Source organism: Nicotiana tabacum, chromosome 18 (assembly GCF_000715075.1).
Source record: "Nicotiana tabacum cultivar K326 chromosome 18, ASM71507v2, whole genome shotgun sequence".
Classification (NCBI taxonomy): Eukaryota; Viridiplantae; Streptophyta; class Magnoliopsida; order Solanales; family Solanaceae; genus Nicotiana; species Nicotiana tabacum.
Window position 1 is genome coordinate 144,675,526 of NC_134097.1, and position 20,259 is coordinate 144,695,784.

General features: G+C 39.5%; 1 protein-coding gene across 1 annotated transcript; it reads right to left on the minus strand.

The window, feature by feature from the left end:
• Window positions 1–336: 336 nt before the first annotated feature.
• On the minus strand, window positions 337–18,447 carry LOC107808091 (glucosidase 2 subunit beta). The gene is made up of 15 exons (XM_075237394.1): window positions 18,139–18,447; window positions 8,232–8,354; window positions 8,032–8,127; window positions 5,652–5,891; window positions 4,875–5,065; window positions 4,096–4,191; window positions 2,582–2,897; window positions 2,397–2,501; window positions 2,217–2,318; window positions 2,079–2,136; window positions 1,902–1,970; window positions 1,319–1,406; window positions 1,142–1,203; window positions 994–1,045; window positions 337–820 (listed from the first exon to the last, which is right to left on the minus strand). The coding sequence occupies exons 1-15, from the start codon at window positions 18,242–18,244 to the stop codon at window positions 758–760; spliced, it is 1,767 nt and encodes a 588-aa protein (XP_075093495.1). The 5' UTR covers window positions 18,245–18,447; the 3' UTR covers window positions 337–757.
• Window positions 18,448–20,259: the final 1,812 nt, after the last annotated feature.

Sequence of the window (20,259 nt, forward strand, 5' to 3'; positions counted from 1 at the left end):
CACGTTAAATATTTGTGTTTCTTTTGGTAGATTTCTCTTTCGTTGTCTGATATATCGTCGTTGAAGGTTTGTTTAACTAATTTTCGCATGACACTTGATTTTTTCGATCATAACAGGCACATCGAGCAATATTCACAGCCTTAAACAGATATGTATTTTTTTGTTAGCTTTTTGGTGCAATCTGGTAATTGAACATGATGTAGATGGAATGCTAGATACAATAGAGGGTTTGCACAACCTGTAATTATGCCTGATGCACTGGCTTAGTGCATAAATTTATAAGATCTTTAATTACTTATCCAAAAAAAAAAAAAGACAAATAAACAAAGATGGCACAGTCAAAACTATGATAGAATATTTCTCATTGCAAAATCTGTATGTTTCCATTGTCATCCCTTTAATCTCTAGCCCCATTTAGACAGCCAGGGCTAGACTTCTTTACTAGATCACTTTTGCGAAACAACAGCAGAATAAGATCAGTATAACTAGTCTGAACTAATTCAATGATGTGTAACAAGGGATAATGGCATCCTAAAAGCTTTCAAGCCATCCCTTTTCTAATTCCTTGATAGAAGCCTAGTTCATGTTTTGGAAACATTGATAACCACGTGAGCGACGTCCAGAGAAAAAAAATGTTTAGGGGATACTGCTGCAAATTAACTAAAAACTCTTTCTTTGAGACAGCCCAACTCTAACCTCGGTTGCCTTTGTGTCCCTTGAGGCCTTTGCAGCAATCTCGAGCAGTTCGTCCGGAAGATCACAGTTCATCATGACTCTGAGGTTGTTCTTTGCTCATCATATCTAGTTTATCTTGGAGCTCCTATAACATTTCATTATTACACCATTAGAAGTTTTACAGAAAATATAGGTAGAGAGACTCGAGATCATAAGAGGGAAAAGATAGTTTTTCAGTAAGAAATGTTAGAAAAAGATTTGATATGGAGGGATAGGGATGAAAGACGAGGGTAGCTAACACAGGGTTTAGGAGAGAACCTTCAGCTTTTCTTCGATACAAAGAGCTGGGGTAGACAAAAATGCCATATATCTGTCATAACAAACTTAGTCAGATGGAAATGCACAAAAGCAACGACACAGAGAGCACGCAAAAGACATACACAGGTCGGAAGAGAACGGTGCTTACTCGCAGCGGCTGGGCTCATCTACATCAGTCAACTCATTTTTCAGGCCACATCTTAATTTGACCTGTACGAAAAAACGACGAACAAGAATATTTATAACTGAATGCTATAATTGAAGTTATGGGACAACATAAAAGGACAGCTGAGAGAACACAAACAAAAGAAGTTGGGAATCCTGCCTTTAAACTTCTATCTGGCCCATTCCAGCATTTGTCCCCGCTTGAGAATTGCAAGGTTCTATAGGAATCCTCGAATTTATCCCAATTCCTTTGATGTAGCATATAAAAAGAAAAAAAACCAAGAGAACGAGAAAAATGATAAGTCACAATCTTAGAGCATTCAGGCGACAGGTAAAGATTAATAAAGCAACCCCACATCGTCATTTTCCAGGAGCCACAAGTAAAATGATATGAACCTGTCTCTTTTGCTATCTGACGAATTTAAACAATTTAGTACTTATTATCTATTCACCTCTTTTTCGCTTCTACCACAGAATGTGGGTCTAAAACCAAGATTAGAAAAGAAGGAAACCCAATGCATGAGACTCCAGAACTGTGACGATTTTCACAGCACCATTCATATATGGTTGCCACTTCACAGGAAATTGACTATCATCCTCAGATATATAGAGTGACTCAAGGAATGTACATGCTTAAGCTGTGGAAGTGCTTATGGTTGCCACTTCACAGGAAATTGACTATCATTCTCGGATATATAGAGTGATTCAAGGAATGTACATGCTTAAGCTGTGGAAGTGCTTACCCCAAACGAGTTGTACTGTAGCCCTCGACCTGGGTTGCTTCTTTGAAAGGACAAATCTTGTATGTGTACCTGAAGCAAATATTTATCAGTGACAGATGACGAAATAACAAAAGAATATTTCATAAAAAAAAACCATAGGCTTAACAAAGGTCAACAGGACAATGAAAGATTCATCACTTGTTCTGTTTGCTCTCGAAGCATTGACCATAGAATGAATAGAATTCCTTCTCTGGGCCTGCAATTGAACCTGCAGATCAGCATATCGAAAAGGACAGAAAAAACAGATAAACATAGAAACATGAATTCAATACCTACCAAAATCCTGTTTGAGCTTTTTCTCCAAACTAGATATCCTTGATAGGACCTTTGACAACTTCGCACTTGACTCATCATATTCCTTGCGTATATGGGCAGCATCTGTGGAAGCAAAACACCAAAGACATAATTCATTATTTCTTTCTGAAAGGAGTTTAAGAGCAGGAATTCTATTCATACCAGAAATGTTCACTGGAGTTTGGAACAAATTCACAGAGCGGAAAATGCTCTTCATTGTTCGCTGTATCTTCTCCATCCATGAAGGATTACTTGTGGCCGTAACATCTGCAAAATTACATTGAGAAAAATGATATATCTATGTCATTTACCAGCAGTTAGCAACATATCATTCTTATCCTGCACACCTGAGAAATCAGAATCATCATCAGACTCAGCCTTGTATGAAGAACTTGAATCGTGGTCCTCTCCCCCAAGATCTTCAACTGGGTCCTCCGTTTCGTCATCTTCATACTTGTGCTCATCATCCTCCGAATCATATCCATGGTATTCCTCTTCATGAGTATCAGTCGGTCCTTCATCGCTGCTGTCATAGTTGCTCTTAGTTCCAGCATCAACCTCCTCATTTGCCTGCTCACTTTTTTTTCCCAGCCAACGAGAACCAATAACACGACCTAACTCTTCTTTTGACAATGATTCGGTATTTTCAGTAGTATCTTTCTCCTGGAAATGTGAAAGAAAATCACAAAATTTAGGTTACCAAAATGATGAATTTCTTGATCACTAATTTCCATGTCACTTAATAGACATAGGGCAGCAATACAAGCACCTAAACCGTCAATTAGGCCTTGCTGAGTACCCAAAGAATAAAGCTTATCTTTTCATCTTTCAATCAAGGATATCAAATTCCCACAATCTTCATCCTTTTGGATGTGTAGTGCTACATATAACAATAACTAGCTGAAGGCAAAGAAACATATAGAAAAAGTTCCAGGAGCATTGATGTTGCTGCGGTCAACATTGCAGAAGTACCACCAATCTTGAACATTAAGCAACTCATGCATTTTGATTAATCTTTTTGCACCTCACCCGTCCCTTCATATTTATTGGGGGAGTTGAAGAATGTTTTACCAAAGATTTGAGTCACACAGTAACTTCAATTTTGCCAAACATACAAAATTCCATTGAAGTAGCCCTTTTACTCTCTGGCCAGGTTTCTACGAATTCCTTTTTAAGCTCCTCGTACTTGAGTGGATTAAATATCCGTGCACTTACATTGAAGGTTTGTTCATCAAGTAGTGCAAACATCACATAAAATGGCCAAACCAATGTTCAATTGATTCAGGAAAATCAGAGTTCAGTTCTGGCGAAATGCATGTAATAACTACATGATATCATATAGTTCACAGAGATATAATCCAATACATAATTGATCGACTTTGTGTAGGCTCTCTAACTTTCTGGTATACTTCTTGTATACAGTAGTTTCTTCCCACTGTAAGTAAAGTTAGACAAAAGAATGGATAGTCATGCACTTTATATTTAGCAGTCTATGCCAGGTTTCCATCCTGAAATGGCACGGGCTCTGTATCCAAATTCTGGACAAAGTTCAATTTATCTAAGTACTTATTACATGTTCACAAACTGGTAAAAGTGTGCAATGGTAGTTACATTTGCAAGTTAAATGGCAGTGCAAGTCCTCATTTTTTCAACAAATTGCAGTGTCCTACAAGGAAAAAGCAATTAACTCCAAAGTTCTATTGTTTCCAACAACGAACACTGAGCGCAATTTTGGCTGTATGGAAGGAGTATGCATGCATGTGATTAAGGAGACATTTTTCTTATGGTGAAATTCTAGATAGCCATCAGTCATACACCAAGACAAGTTGAACTATCACATCTGAAGGAGCTTTTGACAAACCTGAGAATCCTCAGGAACCTGCTCAATTTCATCCTTGTGGGACTGGTCATCATGCTCGATTTTGTCCATATCTTCGTCAGGGCGTTCTACCACATCCTAACAAAATATGAAATAAGCACCAGAACAAGCAACATATACGATACAAGATGATTTTACAATGATAATTGGTAGATTGCAGAGAACACTGTTCTCCAGTAAGATCAAGAGCATTCACTACAACCAGACCGCTTGAGGATCTTAAAGAGAGACAAAAGCTAAGAGGATATTTAGATAGAGAGGAATAGGTAAATGAATCAAAGAGCCTAACAATATTTATTCACTTAAAGTTAACTGAACTTTCTTCCTATCCTCTTATTCACTCTGTGAGCAATTAACTACCCCCAGAGGAGGAGGGGGTAACATCTAACAGGAAACATGAAGTATTTAAGTAATATCCTCCTACATCAATTCCAGTTTGTTGATGATTGTATTCTTTTTATTTGGGTAATTCTGCTGATGTGCCCCTTTGTCAAGATCAGTTTATCATATTCTCAGTGTGGAAAAAACATTGTAACATTACTCCCTCTGGACACATTTCTGTGAAAATATCCTAGGAAAGAAAATTTTAATTTCTGAAATTCATAAAAGTTTCAATAAGTTTGGACATCCTGAAGACGGAAAAATGTCGGTCAATGTAGATCGCAACCTATATGTGTTGACATCATTTAATTAGGTGAAATCTCTTAACATACAAACATTTTCTTTAGAAAGAACTCTCAACATAAAACAGTTAACCGTACAGATGGAGAGCCGTTGAGTAGGCCAATCTTATCGTGGACGTCGTTCTTCACAGCATCTTCTTGAACTTCAGTTTTTTCCTCAGATTTAGTTGTCTCTACTTTAGCATCTTCAGATTCCTTTTGATCCTTCTCTTCTTTTTCTCTCTTTAACCGTTCTTCCTCCTCAGCCTTCTCTATTTGTTCCTTGCGCTCTATATGAACAGAAGTAAATGTAAGAGAAATTTAAAGAAGCAAATTATTCAACTGCTCATAAGCTCTCACCTTGCAAAGGGAAAACACATCTTAGTGACTGAAATATTTCATACTACAGGATATCACTTTGTAAAAATGATTAACAAGAGGTGAAAGGGATACATATAAACAAGAATTCATCATGAAGGTCTGTTTGAGCATAACAGTAAGCACATTGTTGCAAAATGTAAGAGTCTTCCTTTTGTATAAAAGATTCTAGATAAAAACTATAAAGAAAGATATATAATTACCATAAATAGTTCTAGCTTAACGTAAGGTAACTTGTAATACTCAAAACCATCTAATTTTTTTATGCTTTTCGGTATCTTATTCACTTCAAAACCTTTCGGTCCCTATCATAATTTGGAATTTATCAATAAAATTCCGTATCCTTTGTTATCTATTCTTGCTTCATTTATACCATAACGTAGAAATTATAGACATTACGTGGAACCACTTCTACAGATGTTCAAAGAGGTCCTTCTCTAGAGTAGACACAATAATCCTCTCAAGAACAGTCCCGTTTAGGGGAGAAGAGAAAGTTACCCTTAAGCTGCTCAACCAACTCTTTAAGTATCTTCTTCTCGTTTTTCAACTTGGATAGTTCAGTTTCCTCTTTCGCAATTGCCAGCTTAGCTTCTTCAACCTCCTTCTTTCTAAGAGTCACACCTTCCTGATATGTAGCAATCTTTTTATTCAGTTTTTCTCTAGCTACTTTGCCAGCCTCCCAGCACGTATTTGGGCACTTGGTTTTGCCATCATACTCGTCACTCCCATCACAGCAATCTGCCCAATTGTGCCATTAAGGTTGTTAATACTCAATAGGAGAATTCAAAAGTCAAAAACAACAGCAGCATACATGAGATTCCCCGTTTGGATATTAAACCATAGGCATTCATATATTTGAGAAATTGTATACAAATGCTTTATGGAAACCATAAGAAATATAGATAGATATGACTTCACCAACACAAGGAGATTGGCAAGTGAAGACCAGAGGCAAGAAAAAATGATCTACAAAGGAAAAGAGAGACGACAGGGCTAGCATTTTACGGAAGAGTTAGTGACAATATGCGCGTTAAGCCTCTTAAAAGTAATCTCCTTATCATAACAAATATAAGAATAGAAGAGTAAATGGCTTCTCCCCAATCCGTAAATCCCTCATAGATCAGTTCTTCATAGTGCTTTGGAAATAAATGGCATTCTTTACATAAGCATGGCACACATAATCTGGCAAAGAATATGGCATATCAACCTATTAGCATCCTCGAGGTATGTATGTCTTTCATTCGACAAGCATCCAATCACCCCCTTATGTACAGAACCTTTTGCCCACCTTTTATGCATAACGATATGCATGATGATGATCAATTGAAATCTTAAATCTTCAGAAAATATGCGTGCAACAGATATCTTTGGCTTAATTTTACAAAGCGATGTGGTGGTGCACTTTTTATTTGTTTATTTTTGAGGGATAGTTAGTGCAGCAGAACTGAAACTAGAAATATGAGTTACTTTGGACCGCAGTGGACCTAAATTTCGATTTATTCTACATTTCAGAACTAGCAAAAGGAAGAGAAATGAAGGGAACTAGAATGAGAGAAACTGGAAGAGAAAACAGAGTAGAGTGATTTTGTTTACTTTTTGGATGGCTGGTAAACAAGAAAGCAAAAGAAAATAGTTGACCTTATTTTCTCATGAATTTAGATTAGTGAATCCAAGAGGAAAATGATTTGTCTTCATAGAGGTTCCTCATGATTCATAACTGTAAAATGGGTCAGTTAATGACAATGAAGTAGTCAATCAAATAAAAAGGAAGGCGTTAAGAGACCTTCCAGGCCCAACCCCAAACACTAAGATCAGAAAAAATAGATAGTGAAAGACCAAGAGGTAGAATGGGACTCTCATTACCAGTTTCATAGGGCAAAGGAACGCGTTTTAGGAAACCATTATCAGGCTCAACTTATCAACAACAAACCATTATCAGGACTAGAGTCACCCTAGGCGTATAAGGGGGGTCAAGAAGAGACTAATTTTCCTCATTTTCATTTGCCATTGTACTATACTTTGTAAATGCAGCCCAAGGTGATAATTGCTTTTTCTATCCATCTTTTCAATTAGGAATTTAAATCATAACATGCATTTGTAGCCTTTCACAGATAATAGTCCTTGCTTTCATTGAGTAAGAGAACAATAAAGTTGGGTATGCTCCTCGTTTTCATACAATAGAACTCAAACAGGTGCTATGAACAGGTCAAGCTTTATCCACATTAAGAGCAAATATTTTTCATAGACAGAGGCGGCCCCAATGTTTGAAGGTAGAGGGGCACATGAGCGAACTGCTCAACCAGTGCGCCCATCGGACTTTTCATCTTAGGTTCCAAGCAAAATATACGACCGTTTTCAATATATATACACTTAAATATTCAGAACTTTTGCCAAAGTTAACGGGGTCCGGTAACCCCTCTTCTCCAATCATAGGTCCACCTTTGTTCATAGAGGAAATTTGAGTTATAACATAAATACTTTTTGGACAACTAGAGCTAATTAACAATTATATTTTTGATTTTACACATTATTATGCCATTTGACGTAAAGGTCACCAATTAACCAACATTTCAAACAAGGGGTAGGGGCAAATATTCAGCTAATTAATAGACAATGACCTGTGCGAAAAGGACGAGTAAGCGTCAATGCTGATAATAAATTCTTCAGGAATCAAACTTCGCAAAAAATAGCTTCTCCTCAACTCAAATGTCCAACACACACAGATGATAGTGACAATAGCCAGTATATGCAGTGCAATACATGTCATTCACATATCTGCTTAGTTAGGTAAAGAATAAAATCATACAGCTGCGGACCACACTAAGCACTTTGATGCTGATCAAATACTACAGAAAAGCAAGAACACGAGGATTCATACCACAAATGCGATCATTCACCCTTGACGAGTATATTGAAAGAGGAATATGTCCTGCATTTTTGCAATAAAATTTTCCATTGGGGCATGCTGAGGTCCCTGCAAACCCAAGTCTCTCAATCAAACACACACATTATAGCAAAGAAAAGAAACTGTTAAACCAAAACCAGATCTTAAAACCATTTAGTCACTTAAATCCAAACCTGGCTCATCAGAACCATCTGGGCAGTCACAAAAATCATCATTGAGCTGATCCTTGGTGAATTTCTTTGATCCATCTTTACATTTTATAGCACCCGAAGACAAACCCTTGTAGTAATTCTCATCTGCAATCACAAACAAATCATTTTCATCTCAAATGCAAATGTAAATGCCAAAAGCATAAGTATTTTTTATCTAAAAACCTCGAAAGACCGAGATCAAACGGGTAAATCAAATGCAAAATCCATAAACAAAACATTTGGTTTATTCACTAAGCAAAGCTATCAGTATCTCCACAAGAAATAACAACAACACAACTCAGTAAAATTCCACTAGTGGGATCTGCGGAGGGTAGTGTGTATGCAGACCTTACCCCTACCTCGAAGGAATAGAGAGGCTGTTTCTGAAAGACCCTCGGCTCAAGAAAAGAAAAAGACAAAAGGAGACAATAGTAGTATCACTACAGAAATCATATGAAGAATAGGAACAACATGAAATCCAGAAGAAAGATGCAAAGCATAAGCGATAGCTAGTAAATATGTCCTGCACTGAAAAGCGAAATAGTAAATAAAATAATAAATAAAACCTATCATACCAGTCTCACAAAAATACTAAGGCAAGACTCAACTAGCTCCTAACCTATAACCCTAATACTCGACCTCCATCTCTTCCTATCAAGTGTCATGTTCTCGGAAATCTGAAGCCTCACCATATCCTGCCTGATCACCTCTCCCCAATACTTCTTAGGCCGCCCTCTACCTGTTCTCGTGCCCTCTACGACCATCCGCTCGCACCTCCTTACCGGAGCATCTGGGCTTCTCCTCTGAACATGCCCGAACCATCTGAGTCTTGCTTCCCGCATCTTGTCATCAATAGGAGCCACGAGCACCTTCTCCCGAATATCAACATTCCTAATCTTATCCATCCTAGTGTTCCCGCACATCCACCTTAACATCCTCATTTCTGCTACTTTCATCTTCTGGACATATAAGTTCTTAACAGGCTAACACTCAGCCCCATACATCATGGCTGGTCTAACCACCGCTTTATAGAACTTACCTTTGAGTAATGGTGGCACTCTCTTGTCACACAGGACTCCAGATGCTAATCTCCAGTTCATCCATCCTACCCCAATACGGTGTGTGACATCCCAATCGATCTCCCATCCCCCATGGATAACCGACCCCAAGTACTTGAAGCTACCTTTACTTGGGATGACATGTGATTCAAGCCTCACATCCACGCTCACTTGCCCCGGCTCAGCGCTAAATTTACACTCCATGTATTTCGTCTTCGTCCTGCTCAGCTTAAAACCCTTAGACTCAAGGGTGTGTCGCCAAACCTCCAACCTATCGTTGACACCAGCTCACGACTCATCAATCAGAATTATGTCATCGGCGAATAGCATGCACCATGGCACCTCTCCTTGAATATGGTGTGTTAACGCGTCCATCACTAGGGCGAATTAGAACGGACTGAGTGCAGAGCCTTGGTGTAACCCCATCACAACCGGAAAATGCTCGGAGTCGCCTTCTACTGTCCTGACCCGAGTCTTAGCCCCATCATACATGTCCTTAATCGCCATAATGCAGGGACCTGACACACCTTTTGCCTCCAAGCATCTCCAGAGGACTTCTCTAGGAACCTTGTCATACGCTTTCTCTCTAGGTCAATAAACACCATGTGCAGATCCTTCTTCCTCTCTCTGTACAGTTCCACCAACCTCCTAACAAGGTGAATAGCTTTTGTAGTAGAACGACCCGGCATGAACCCGAACTGGTTGTCGGATACAGGCACTGTCATCCTTACCCTCGCTTCAACCACCCTCTCCCACACTTTCATTGTATGACTCAGTAATTTGATACCCCTATAATTGTTATAACTCTAAATATCACCTTTGTTCTTATACAATAGAACCACTATACTCCACCTCCACTCATCTGCCATCTTCTTTGCCTTAAAAATAACATTAATAAACTCAGTCAACCATTCCAAACCTGCTCTCCCCACACACTTCCAAAATTCCACCGGAATCTCATCTGGCCCGATTGCTCTGCCCCTACTCATCTTATGCATAGCTCCCACGACCTCCTCAACCTCGATACGCCTGTAGTGCCCACAGTCACGATGACTCTCGGAATGCTCCAATTTGCCTAGCACAATATCCCGATCCCCTTCTTCATTCAGAAGTTTATGAAAGTAAGTCTGCCATCTCCACTTAATCTGGGCATTTTCCATCAATACTCTACCCTCTTCGTCCTTGATGCATCTCACTTGGTCCAAATCTCGAGCCTTCCTCTCTCTCAACTTGGCCAGTCGGAATAACTTCTTCTCCCCGCCTTTTCCCCCAGTTCCTCGTACATACGACTATAAGCCGCATTCTTAGCCTCCGTGACCGCCAGCTTAGCTTCCTTCCTAGCTTCCTTATACCTCTCCATACACGCTCGCCTCTCCTCCTCACCTATGCTCCTCACTAACTTCAGGTACGCCGCCTTCTTCGCTTTTACTTTACCTTGGACCACTTCACTCCACCACCAGTCTCCTTTGTGCCGACCAGAGACGCCCATCGAGGCCCCTAGCACCTCTCTCGCAACCTCCCTTATACAATTTGTTGTCGCTGACCACATATTGCTTGCGTCACCACTGCTCCTCCAAGCTCCCATAGCCGACAACCGCTCCTCCAACTCTTGGGCTTTATCCTTAGTCAAGGCTCCCCACCTGATTCTCGGTCTTCCTCGAGCAGACTTTTTCCTCCTCTTTAACATAATACCAACGTCCATCACCAAGATCCTATGCTGCGTCGCGAGTATCTCACCCGGAATGATCTTGCACAACCCTCTGTCACACCTCCTGAGGAGGAGATAGTCAATCTGAGCCTTGGCCACTGCATTTTGAAATGTAACCAAATGCTCCTCCCTCCTCGGAAAGTTAGAGTTCGCAATCACCAACCCAAAAGCCTTAGTGAAGTCCAACAACGAGGTACCTTCTCCGTTCCTCTCCCCAAAACCGAAGCCTCCATGCACCTCGCCATAACCACCTACGGTCGACCCAATATGACCATTGAAATCACCTCCTATGAATAGCTTCTCAACAGGCGGAATGTGGCGTACGATCTCATCTAACCCCTCCGAGAAGCGTCGTTTAACCTCCTCATGTAGGCCCGCATGCGGCGCATAAGGCGAAGAAGATGCCGGAAGACTTTGGGCACTGCAGGCGTATCGAGGTTGAGGAGGTCGTGGGAGCTATGCATAAGATGAGTAGGGGCAGAGCAACCGGGCCAGACGAGATTCCGGTGGAATTTTGGAAGTGTGTGAGAAGAGCAGGTTTGGAGTGGTTGACTGAGTTGTTTAATGTTATTTTTAAGGCGAAGAAGATGCCGGATGAGTGGAGGTGGAGTACGGTGGTTCCATTGTATAAGAACAAAGGTGATATCCAGAGTTGTAACAATTATAGGGGTATCAAATTACTGAGTCATACCATGAAAGTGTGGGAGAGGGTGGTTGAAGCAAGGGTAACGATGACAGTGTCTGTATCCGACAAGAAAGAAACATGAAATTAAGAAATGGCCAAATCAAATGCTGAAAACTTTGCTTATGCAGCAGTAATAGTTACTAAAACCTGGGGAAAAAAACACGAAATGAGCACAGCAAATGCAAAATCAACACCAAACAAAATATCAAAATCTCAAAGTCCATGAAATCCAGAAATGGACATATCAAACGCAAAGATCTTCCAAAAAGGCAGTACAAATGACAAAAATCTCCACATAAGAAAACGATATCACAAAATGGGCATTTCATTTGTCAAAGAAACTTCTATTCACGCAGAGCAATAATCAGTACTATAATCTCATTTGTGAGAAGGCACGAGAGAAAATATGATATATTGATATTGTATGTGATGCAATACAAGAGGTGCTATTTATAGCTACTCTATACAAAGGGGATACTACTCCTATTCCAATGTGGGACAATTACATAGCTATCTCTAACACTCCCCTCAAGCCGGAGCATATAAATCATATGTACCGAGCTTGTTACATATATAATCAATGCGAGGACTAGTGAGGGACTTGGTGAAAATATCTGCAAGTTGATCATTCGATCTCACAAACTTCGTAGTAATATCTCCTGAGAGTATCTTTTCTCTGACGAAGTGACAATCAATCTCAATGTGTTTAGTTCTCTCATGAAACACCGGATTTGATGCAATATGAAGTGCAGCTTGATTATCGCACACAAGTTCCATCCGACTGATTTCACCAAATTTCAACTCCTTGAGCAATTGTTTGGTCCAGACTAGTTCACATGTTGCCATAGCCATTGCTCGGTATTCTGCTTCTGCACTAGACCGAGCAACTACATTCTGTTTCTTACTTTTCCAGGACACCAAATTTTCTCCTACTAAAACACAATATCCAGACGTAGAACGTCTATCAGAAGGTGATCCTGCCCGATCAGCATCCGAGTACCCAACGATTTGCTCATGACCTCGATCCTCAAACAGTAATCCTTTACCTGGAACCGATTTTATATACCGGATAATGCGGACAACTGCATCCCAATGACTATCACAGGGAGAATTCATAAACTGACTTACAACACTCACAGGATAAGAAATGTTGGGCCTAGTCACTGTGAGATAATTTAATTTACCAACCAGCCGCCTATAGCTTGCAGGATCGCTAAGCGGCTTCCCCTGTCCAGGCAGAAGTTTAGAATTCGGATCCATCGGCGTGTCAACAGGTCTGCAACCTGTCATCCCTGTTTCCTCAAGAATGTCTAACACATATTTCCTTTGAGAAATAACAATACCTGAGCTAGATTGAGCAACCTCAATACCTAGAAAGTACTTCAATCTGCCTAGATCCTTAGTTTGAAAGTGCTGGAAGAGATGCTGCTTCAGATTAGTAATACCATCCTGATCATTGCCCGTAATAACAATATCATCAACATAGACTACCAGATAAATACATAGACTTGAAGCAGAGTGGCAATAAAACACAGAGTGATCAGCTTCACTACGAGTCATGCCAAACTCCTGGATAACCGTGCTGAACTTACCAAACCAGGCTCGAGGAGACTGCTTTAGACCATAAAGTGACCGACGCAAGCGACATACAAGGCCACGAGACTCCCTCTGAGCAATAAAACCAGGTGGTTGCTCCATATAAACCTCATCCTCAAGATCACCATGAAGAAAGGCATTCTTAATGTCCAACTGATAGAGGGGCCAATGACGAACTGCAGCCATAGATAGAAAAAGGCGAACTGATGCCACTTTAGCCACTGGAGAGAAGGTATCACTGTAATCTAGCCCAAATATTTGAGTGTATCCTTTGGCAACAAGACGTGCCTTAAGTCGATCAATCTGGCCATCGGGATCAACTTTGACTGCATAAACCCAACGACAACCAACGGTAGATTTACCTGAAGGAAGAGGAACAAGCTCCCATGTACCACTTGTATGTAAAGCAGACATCTCGTCACTCATAGCCTGTCGCCATCCTGGAAGAGACAATGCTTCACCTGTAGACTTAGGGATGGAAACCGAGGACAATGAAGATATAAAAGCATAATGGGGAGATAACAGACGATGATAACTCAAACCAACATAATGAGGATTAGCGTTTAGTGTGGTCCGTATACCTTTTCGAAGTGCAATCGGTGTACTAGGAGCAGGATCCACAGTAGGAGTCGTGTCAGGTGCAGGACGAGAACCAGATGGGCCTGATGTAGGGCGCGAACGACGATGATAAGTCAAGAGTGGTGTTCCTGTGGCTGGGGAACTAGGAGGGATAACACTGGACTCCTCAAAAGTTGGTATGGGTGAAACCTCTGTGGTTGAAGGTGGAGGAGGATTACTAAACTCCTCAAAAGTCGGTATAGGTAAGACCTCAGATATGTCATGGTGGTCAGCAGAAGTGACATCAGTTGTGAAGAAAGGTTTAGACTCGAAAAATGTGACGTCAGCTGACATAAGGTACCTATGAAGATTAGGTGAATAACAACGATATCTCTTCTGAACACGAGAATAACCAAGGAAGACACACTTGAGAGCACGAGGAGCTAACTTATCTTTCCCCGGGGCTAAGTTATGAACAAAACATGTGCTCCCAAAAACCCGAGGTGGAAGAGGGTATAAGGCTGACTGGGGAAACAATATTGAATGTGGAATCTGACCCTTGATGGGAGATGAAGGCATCATATTAATCAAATAACAAGCTATGAGAACTGCATCGCCCCAAAAAGGCAGCGGAACACAAGACTCAATTAGAAGTGTGCGAGCAGTCTCAATAAGGTGCCTATTCTTTCTTTCTGCAACCCCATTTTGCTGAGGGGTATAAGGACAAGATGTCTGATGAATAATTTCATGAGAAGACATAAACTGCTGAAACTGAGAAGATACATATTCTAAGGCATTATCACTGCGAAAAATGCAGATAGAGACACCAAATTGGTTTTTGATTTCAGCACAAAAACTCTGGAATATAGAGAATAACTCAGAACGATCTTTCATTAAGAAAAGCCAAGTACACTTGAGTAATCATCAATAAAGCTAACAAAATAACGAAATCTCAAGGTTGAACTGACTCTACTAGGAACCCATATATCAGAATGAACCAAGGAGAAAACAGACTCTGCATGACTCTCAACACTACGCGTAAAGGAAGCTCGGGTATGTTTCCCAAGCTGACACGACTAACAATCTAATCTAGACAAACTGGATAAACTAGGCACCACCTTTTGAAGTTTGGATAAACTCGGATATCCTAAACGTCTGTGGATTTGATCTGGAGGATCTGTAACTAGACATGTTGTGGAAGGACTGAGCGAGTTAAGGTAGTAAAGACCTTCTGATTCACGACCTGTACCAATTGTCCGTCCCGTACTGCGGTCCTGCATAATAAAAGAATCATCAATAAAATATATACCACAATTGAGGGCACGAGTCAAACGACTAACAGATGCAAGACTAAAGGACAACCAGGAACATAAAGAACGGAATCTAGGGTGATAGAAGACAATGGGTTGGCTTGTCCAACTCCTTGTGCCTTAGTTTGACATCCATTGGCTAAAGTAACAGTAGGAAGATACTGTGAATATACAATATTCGACAAAAGTGATTTATTACCAGAGATATGATTAGAAGCGCCTGAGTCCATAACCCATGGTCCAAGAGTACTAGACTGGGAAACACAAGCAAAAGAATTACCAGCAATAGGAGTGTCAGTCTGGGCAACTGAGGCTACTTGTGGAGATGTTTGCTTACTTGCTCGATACTGAAGGAGCTCATTATATTCTTCTTTAGATACAGAAAAACCCTGGTTACCTGTAGTCTCGCTTTGAGCAACGTAGGCATTTTTGGGTGAACGGCCATTTAAGGAATAACACATTTCGCGAGTGTGTCCAAGTTTGTGACAATAAGAACATTTGGGTCTAGATCTCCCAAAACGACCGCTTCCTCGTCTATTCTCCATAGCTTGAGATGCCCGAACATCCACTGTCTGGGATGCAAGAACAGAGGAATCAAGTATCTGTGATGAAATCACTGGGTGACTTGGTGTTGCAGCAAGGCGAAGTAGTCGAGAGAATAATTCATCAACTGTAGGGACAGTCGGACTCGCCAAAATCTGGTCTCGTACTAAATCAAGATCATGAGGAAGTCCAGCGAGTGTAAAGAACTAGAAACATTTTCTGTCGTTGCTCTTGTTGTTTTGATACACTAGCAGAAACTGGCATCAATGTCTCAAATTCCTCCATGACTGTCTGTACCTGACCCAAGTAAGTAGACATATCTAATTCTTGCTTCTTTAAGTTTGTCATCCGTGATATCATATCATAGAAGCGAGATATATCATTAGTGTATAACGTACGAGCCTTTTCCCAAACCAAATAACATGTTTGGAATGGCCGAAACAAAGGCATCAACTTAGAATCAATAGAACGCCACAAGATGCTACATAATTGAGCATCAATTTTTGCCCAAAGCGCTATCGCCTTTTCATCTCCTTCGCTAGACTGTTTAATCAGATGATCTTGCACACCTTGACCTTTACACCACAACTCGACAGATGAAGCCCAAGCTAAGTAGTTTGAACCTCCCATTAAAGGTTCCGAGGTAATCATAACATTAGAATTACCAGAACTCATGCTTTTAGACCCAAAAACATCAATATTCCCAAAGACATCTTGTAAATTATTACCAAATAAGAGAAATAATCAACTGTAATCCACTGAAAATAGAGTAAGGAACACTGAACCAGAATAGTAAACTACTGTAGCAGTTGGAAAGTTACTGTTGCAGCCGGAAAATATTCAAAGTGTTCGGAATGAAATAAAAACAGTAGGGGTAGGATCGGAATTACCAGAAGACCCAACTGTTCTGAAGGAACTTTTTCAAAAAATGGCCGGAAGTCAACTTTTTGAAATCACTATTCACGCCGGAAAAATAAAAAAGTGGTCGGAATTTGGTGTAACCTGGATGGATAGGCTCGGAATTGCAAGGGAAACAATCTGTCCTGAAGAGTCGTCGCCAAAAAATGGTCGGAAGGTGGCCCACGCAACGTTGGAACTTCGCCGGAAAATTTTCTTTGGACAGCTACAGTACCGCCGGAGATTTTCACTGGGATTTGGTTGCCGGACAGTGACTACTCTTGTGGTAGTGTTGGATTTTGTGCACAACATTGACCCAGACAAAGCAGACGCAAAACAACTTTGAAAGTCGCCGGAAAAAAGGGTTCCGGTGACTGATTTTACTTCCCGGAATCGCTGGAATTTATGCACAGCGATAAATCTCTCACGATAGCTCTGATACCATGTGAGAAAGCACGGGAGAAAATATGATATATTGATATTGTATGTGATGCAATACAAGAGGTGTTATTTGTAGCTACTCTATACAAAGGGGATACTACTCTTATTCCAATGTGGGACAATTACATAGTTATATCTAACATCATTAAATAGGCATGTCAAATGAACACAACAATAATTACTATTTCCCAGCAAAAATTAAAAATCACAAATGGCATACAAACTCCAAAATTCATAAAGAATAGACTTTGTTTATCACATCCAACAAAAAGAACGACTATTAAAATCCCAAAAATTGAACAAAATCGGCAAATGGACATGTCAAGTGCAAAAGTACATAAATAGAATATATTGCTTTCCACTAAGAAGACTACCAAATTATCATATACATGAGATCAAGAATTTACATATCAAAAGAATTTACGTTATATGCATATAACGTAAATTCTTTTGATATGCCCATGTCTTGTTTTCATGTATATGATACATCTATCGAAAACAGTCTCTCTACTCCCAAGACAGGGGTAAGGTTTGCGTACACACCACCCTACTCATACCCCACTTGTGAGATTATACTGGGTGGTTGTTGTTGTTGTTGTTGTTGTACACTAACAATCTAAAGATTTTTTTCTACTATTAGTGAATTTTAACCTATGATTGCAGGTCCCAACATTTTACCAGATTACTAACTAATGTTTATCAAGAAATTTACTCGTATTTACCTAATAAGTGATCTGATTGCATAAATATTTCTCAAACTGTCAACGCAATAAAACTTAAACTCATATAAAATGCAAATGCCATAGCAGAAAATCTTGTGTACAGTGCAATAAAGCTTTTCTAAAATCCCTGAAACTAAAATGAACAATCACGAAATGGGCATATAAAAATGCTATTGCCTTAACAAAACATTACTAAAATCCCAAAAAATGAAAATTCACCAAATTGACATAACAAAAATGCAAATGCAGTAACAGCAAATCGTCTCTATACATCAATAAAAATAACTAAAATCCCAACAAAAAGTTGAAAAAAAATAATGAAATGTGCATATAAAGAGCGAAACCCATAAAATATTTTATTATTTTAATACCTTGAGGGGAAAATCCGTTGGAATGAAGAGATTCCGATCTATCAATCAAAGCTAAACAAAGAGCATAACACATTAACAACAAGAGTGGCACTGCTCGTATCTCCATCTGAATAATAGTAATACAACTTTGAGCTGCTTTTTTCTCTCTTTTCTTTTATATACAATTCAAAGTAAATAGTAAGGGTCAAGTTTGCAATTTTGCTAAATACACTTAATTTGGAAATTCAATCTGAAGGAGAAATTGAGTTAAAGGGTTTTAGGTTGGGTTGGGGGGGTTGTTTCTAACGTTGTGATGCCCATTGGTGGCACTAAACGCCGTCGTTTTGGTTCTCATTTTTTATGAAATCCACTTTAGAATTATGAAAACTATTAGGGCTCGTTTGGTACGAGGGATAAGAAATAATTAATCTCAAGACTAAATTAATGGCTTCCTGGCCACTTAAACTTGTATCGGTTTGTAAAGCCGATACATGAACTTATATTTTTCTCATTTGAACACTTCAATTTGACGGAATGTATACTAATAAACACTTTCTGTTGAACGTGTTCGACAATCGCTTTGACATGAATGTCAGTCACATGTTTGATCTTTATTATATTACATGTGAATTTGTGGGTCCTATATTATTAGAAGAAAAAAATTAATCTTTAAAAAATTTAATTTCTTTTTTCTTTCTCTTTTTTCTCCACCATACACAACCAATAGTCTACCAACAACTCCAAACCTCAGCCATTTTCAACCATCATCATCTTCTTCCTCCTATATGAAAACTTCGTCCAAACAACAATAAAGTCTACTGCTCTTTTCTGCTTTGACAGCCTGTGTTATATACACACTATTCACAAGGTAGCAATGGATGACAGCTTCAGAGTACGGGTGGACAAGGTCATCGACTCTCTAACTTCGACGGCGACGGCGACGACGCCCTCCTCCAATTTGAGTTCTCTCTGGCGTTTAACCGACGACGAGATTCACAAAAGAGAATGGGGCAGGGATAGTCCCTTCCGAGAAATACTCGACTTTGATTCCAAACCCTGTCATCCTTATATTGACGGCTTCTTCGCTAAGCCCCACCAGCAAACCCTAGATTTCCCCAAAACAGCTCCAGTCCGATCTGGAAGAGCTCAGTAACGGCCAAGAAGAACCAAATGATGATGATGATGATGATGAATTGGATATCTGGTCTTCCATTTCTTTTTTCAGTAAATAAACGCATAACAATTTGGACTATTTTTAGATTTGTGTTTGTCATCCTTGTGCAGGAGCCATTTAGCGAATGAGGAAGAGAAAGGGAAAAAGAAACGGGGAAGGGAAGGGAAAGTAGGATAGAAAATGAAAAAAATTTACAAGACGAGAGAGTTGCTTGGGAAGATGAGAGAGGTGGGAGGGGAGGGGGAAAAAAGGGAGAGAGAAAGGTATTTTTTTCTTTTTCTTTTTTCCTTCTTATTTATATTTTATTCTATTTCTAATATTTTTTTAATAAAAATAAAACTATTCACGCGCCTTGGCAACATGATTTGCATACAATTTAGCCATGTCACTATGCCACTTCCGCATAGGCTTGGTCATAGGTCAAATGTGTTTATTAGTATTCATTCCATCAAGTTGAAATGTTCAAATGGGAAAAATATAAGTTCATGTATCGGCTTTATAAACCGATACAAGTCTAAGTGGCCAGGAAGCCATTACGCCTTTAAAAAAAGATTTTTCCATGTTTAGTTGGTGAAAAAGTGCGGTATAATTAATCTTGAGATTAGTTATTCCGGGGTTGTAGTATTTTTTTATCCCCATAGAAAAGTGGAATAACTAATTTCGGGATAACTAATCCCGAAATAATTAATCCTGGGATAATATCTTTCCAACCAAATGACCCATTAGAGGTCATCGGATAATAATAATCCCCGGATAAAGTTTGAGATTAACTTTATTGTTTGGGGTATTGGCTAATCCCGTAACTTTTATCTCATGACTAATTATCCAGGGATTAGTTATCCCCGGATTACTTATCTCATCCTCCCATGTAGATAAAAAAAATACTGTAATTCCTAAATTTATCCCTATATTAGTTATACTACGATTTTATCCCAACAAAATGTGGGATAAACTCATCTCAAATTTAA

Excerpts from the sequence above, each read along its gene's own strand:
- LOC107808091 (XM_075237394.1), bottom strand. The coding sequence starts at position 18,244 with ATGGAGATACGAGCAGTGCCACTCTTGTTGTTAATGTGTTATGCTCTT. Across the intron at positions 2,502-2,581 it reads TGATGATTCTGATTTCTCAG|ATGTTACGGCCACAAGTAAT; the intron begins GTGTGCAGGATA and ends GTAATTTTGCAG. Across the intron at positions 1,046-1,141 it reads GATGAGCCCAGCCGCTGCGA|ATATATGGCATTTTTGTCTA; the intron begins GTAAGCACCGTT and ends TTGTTATGACAG.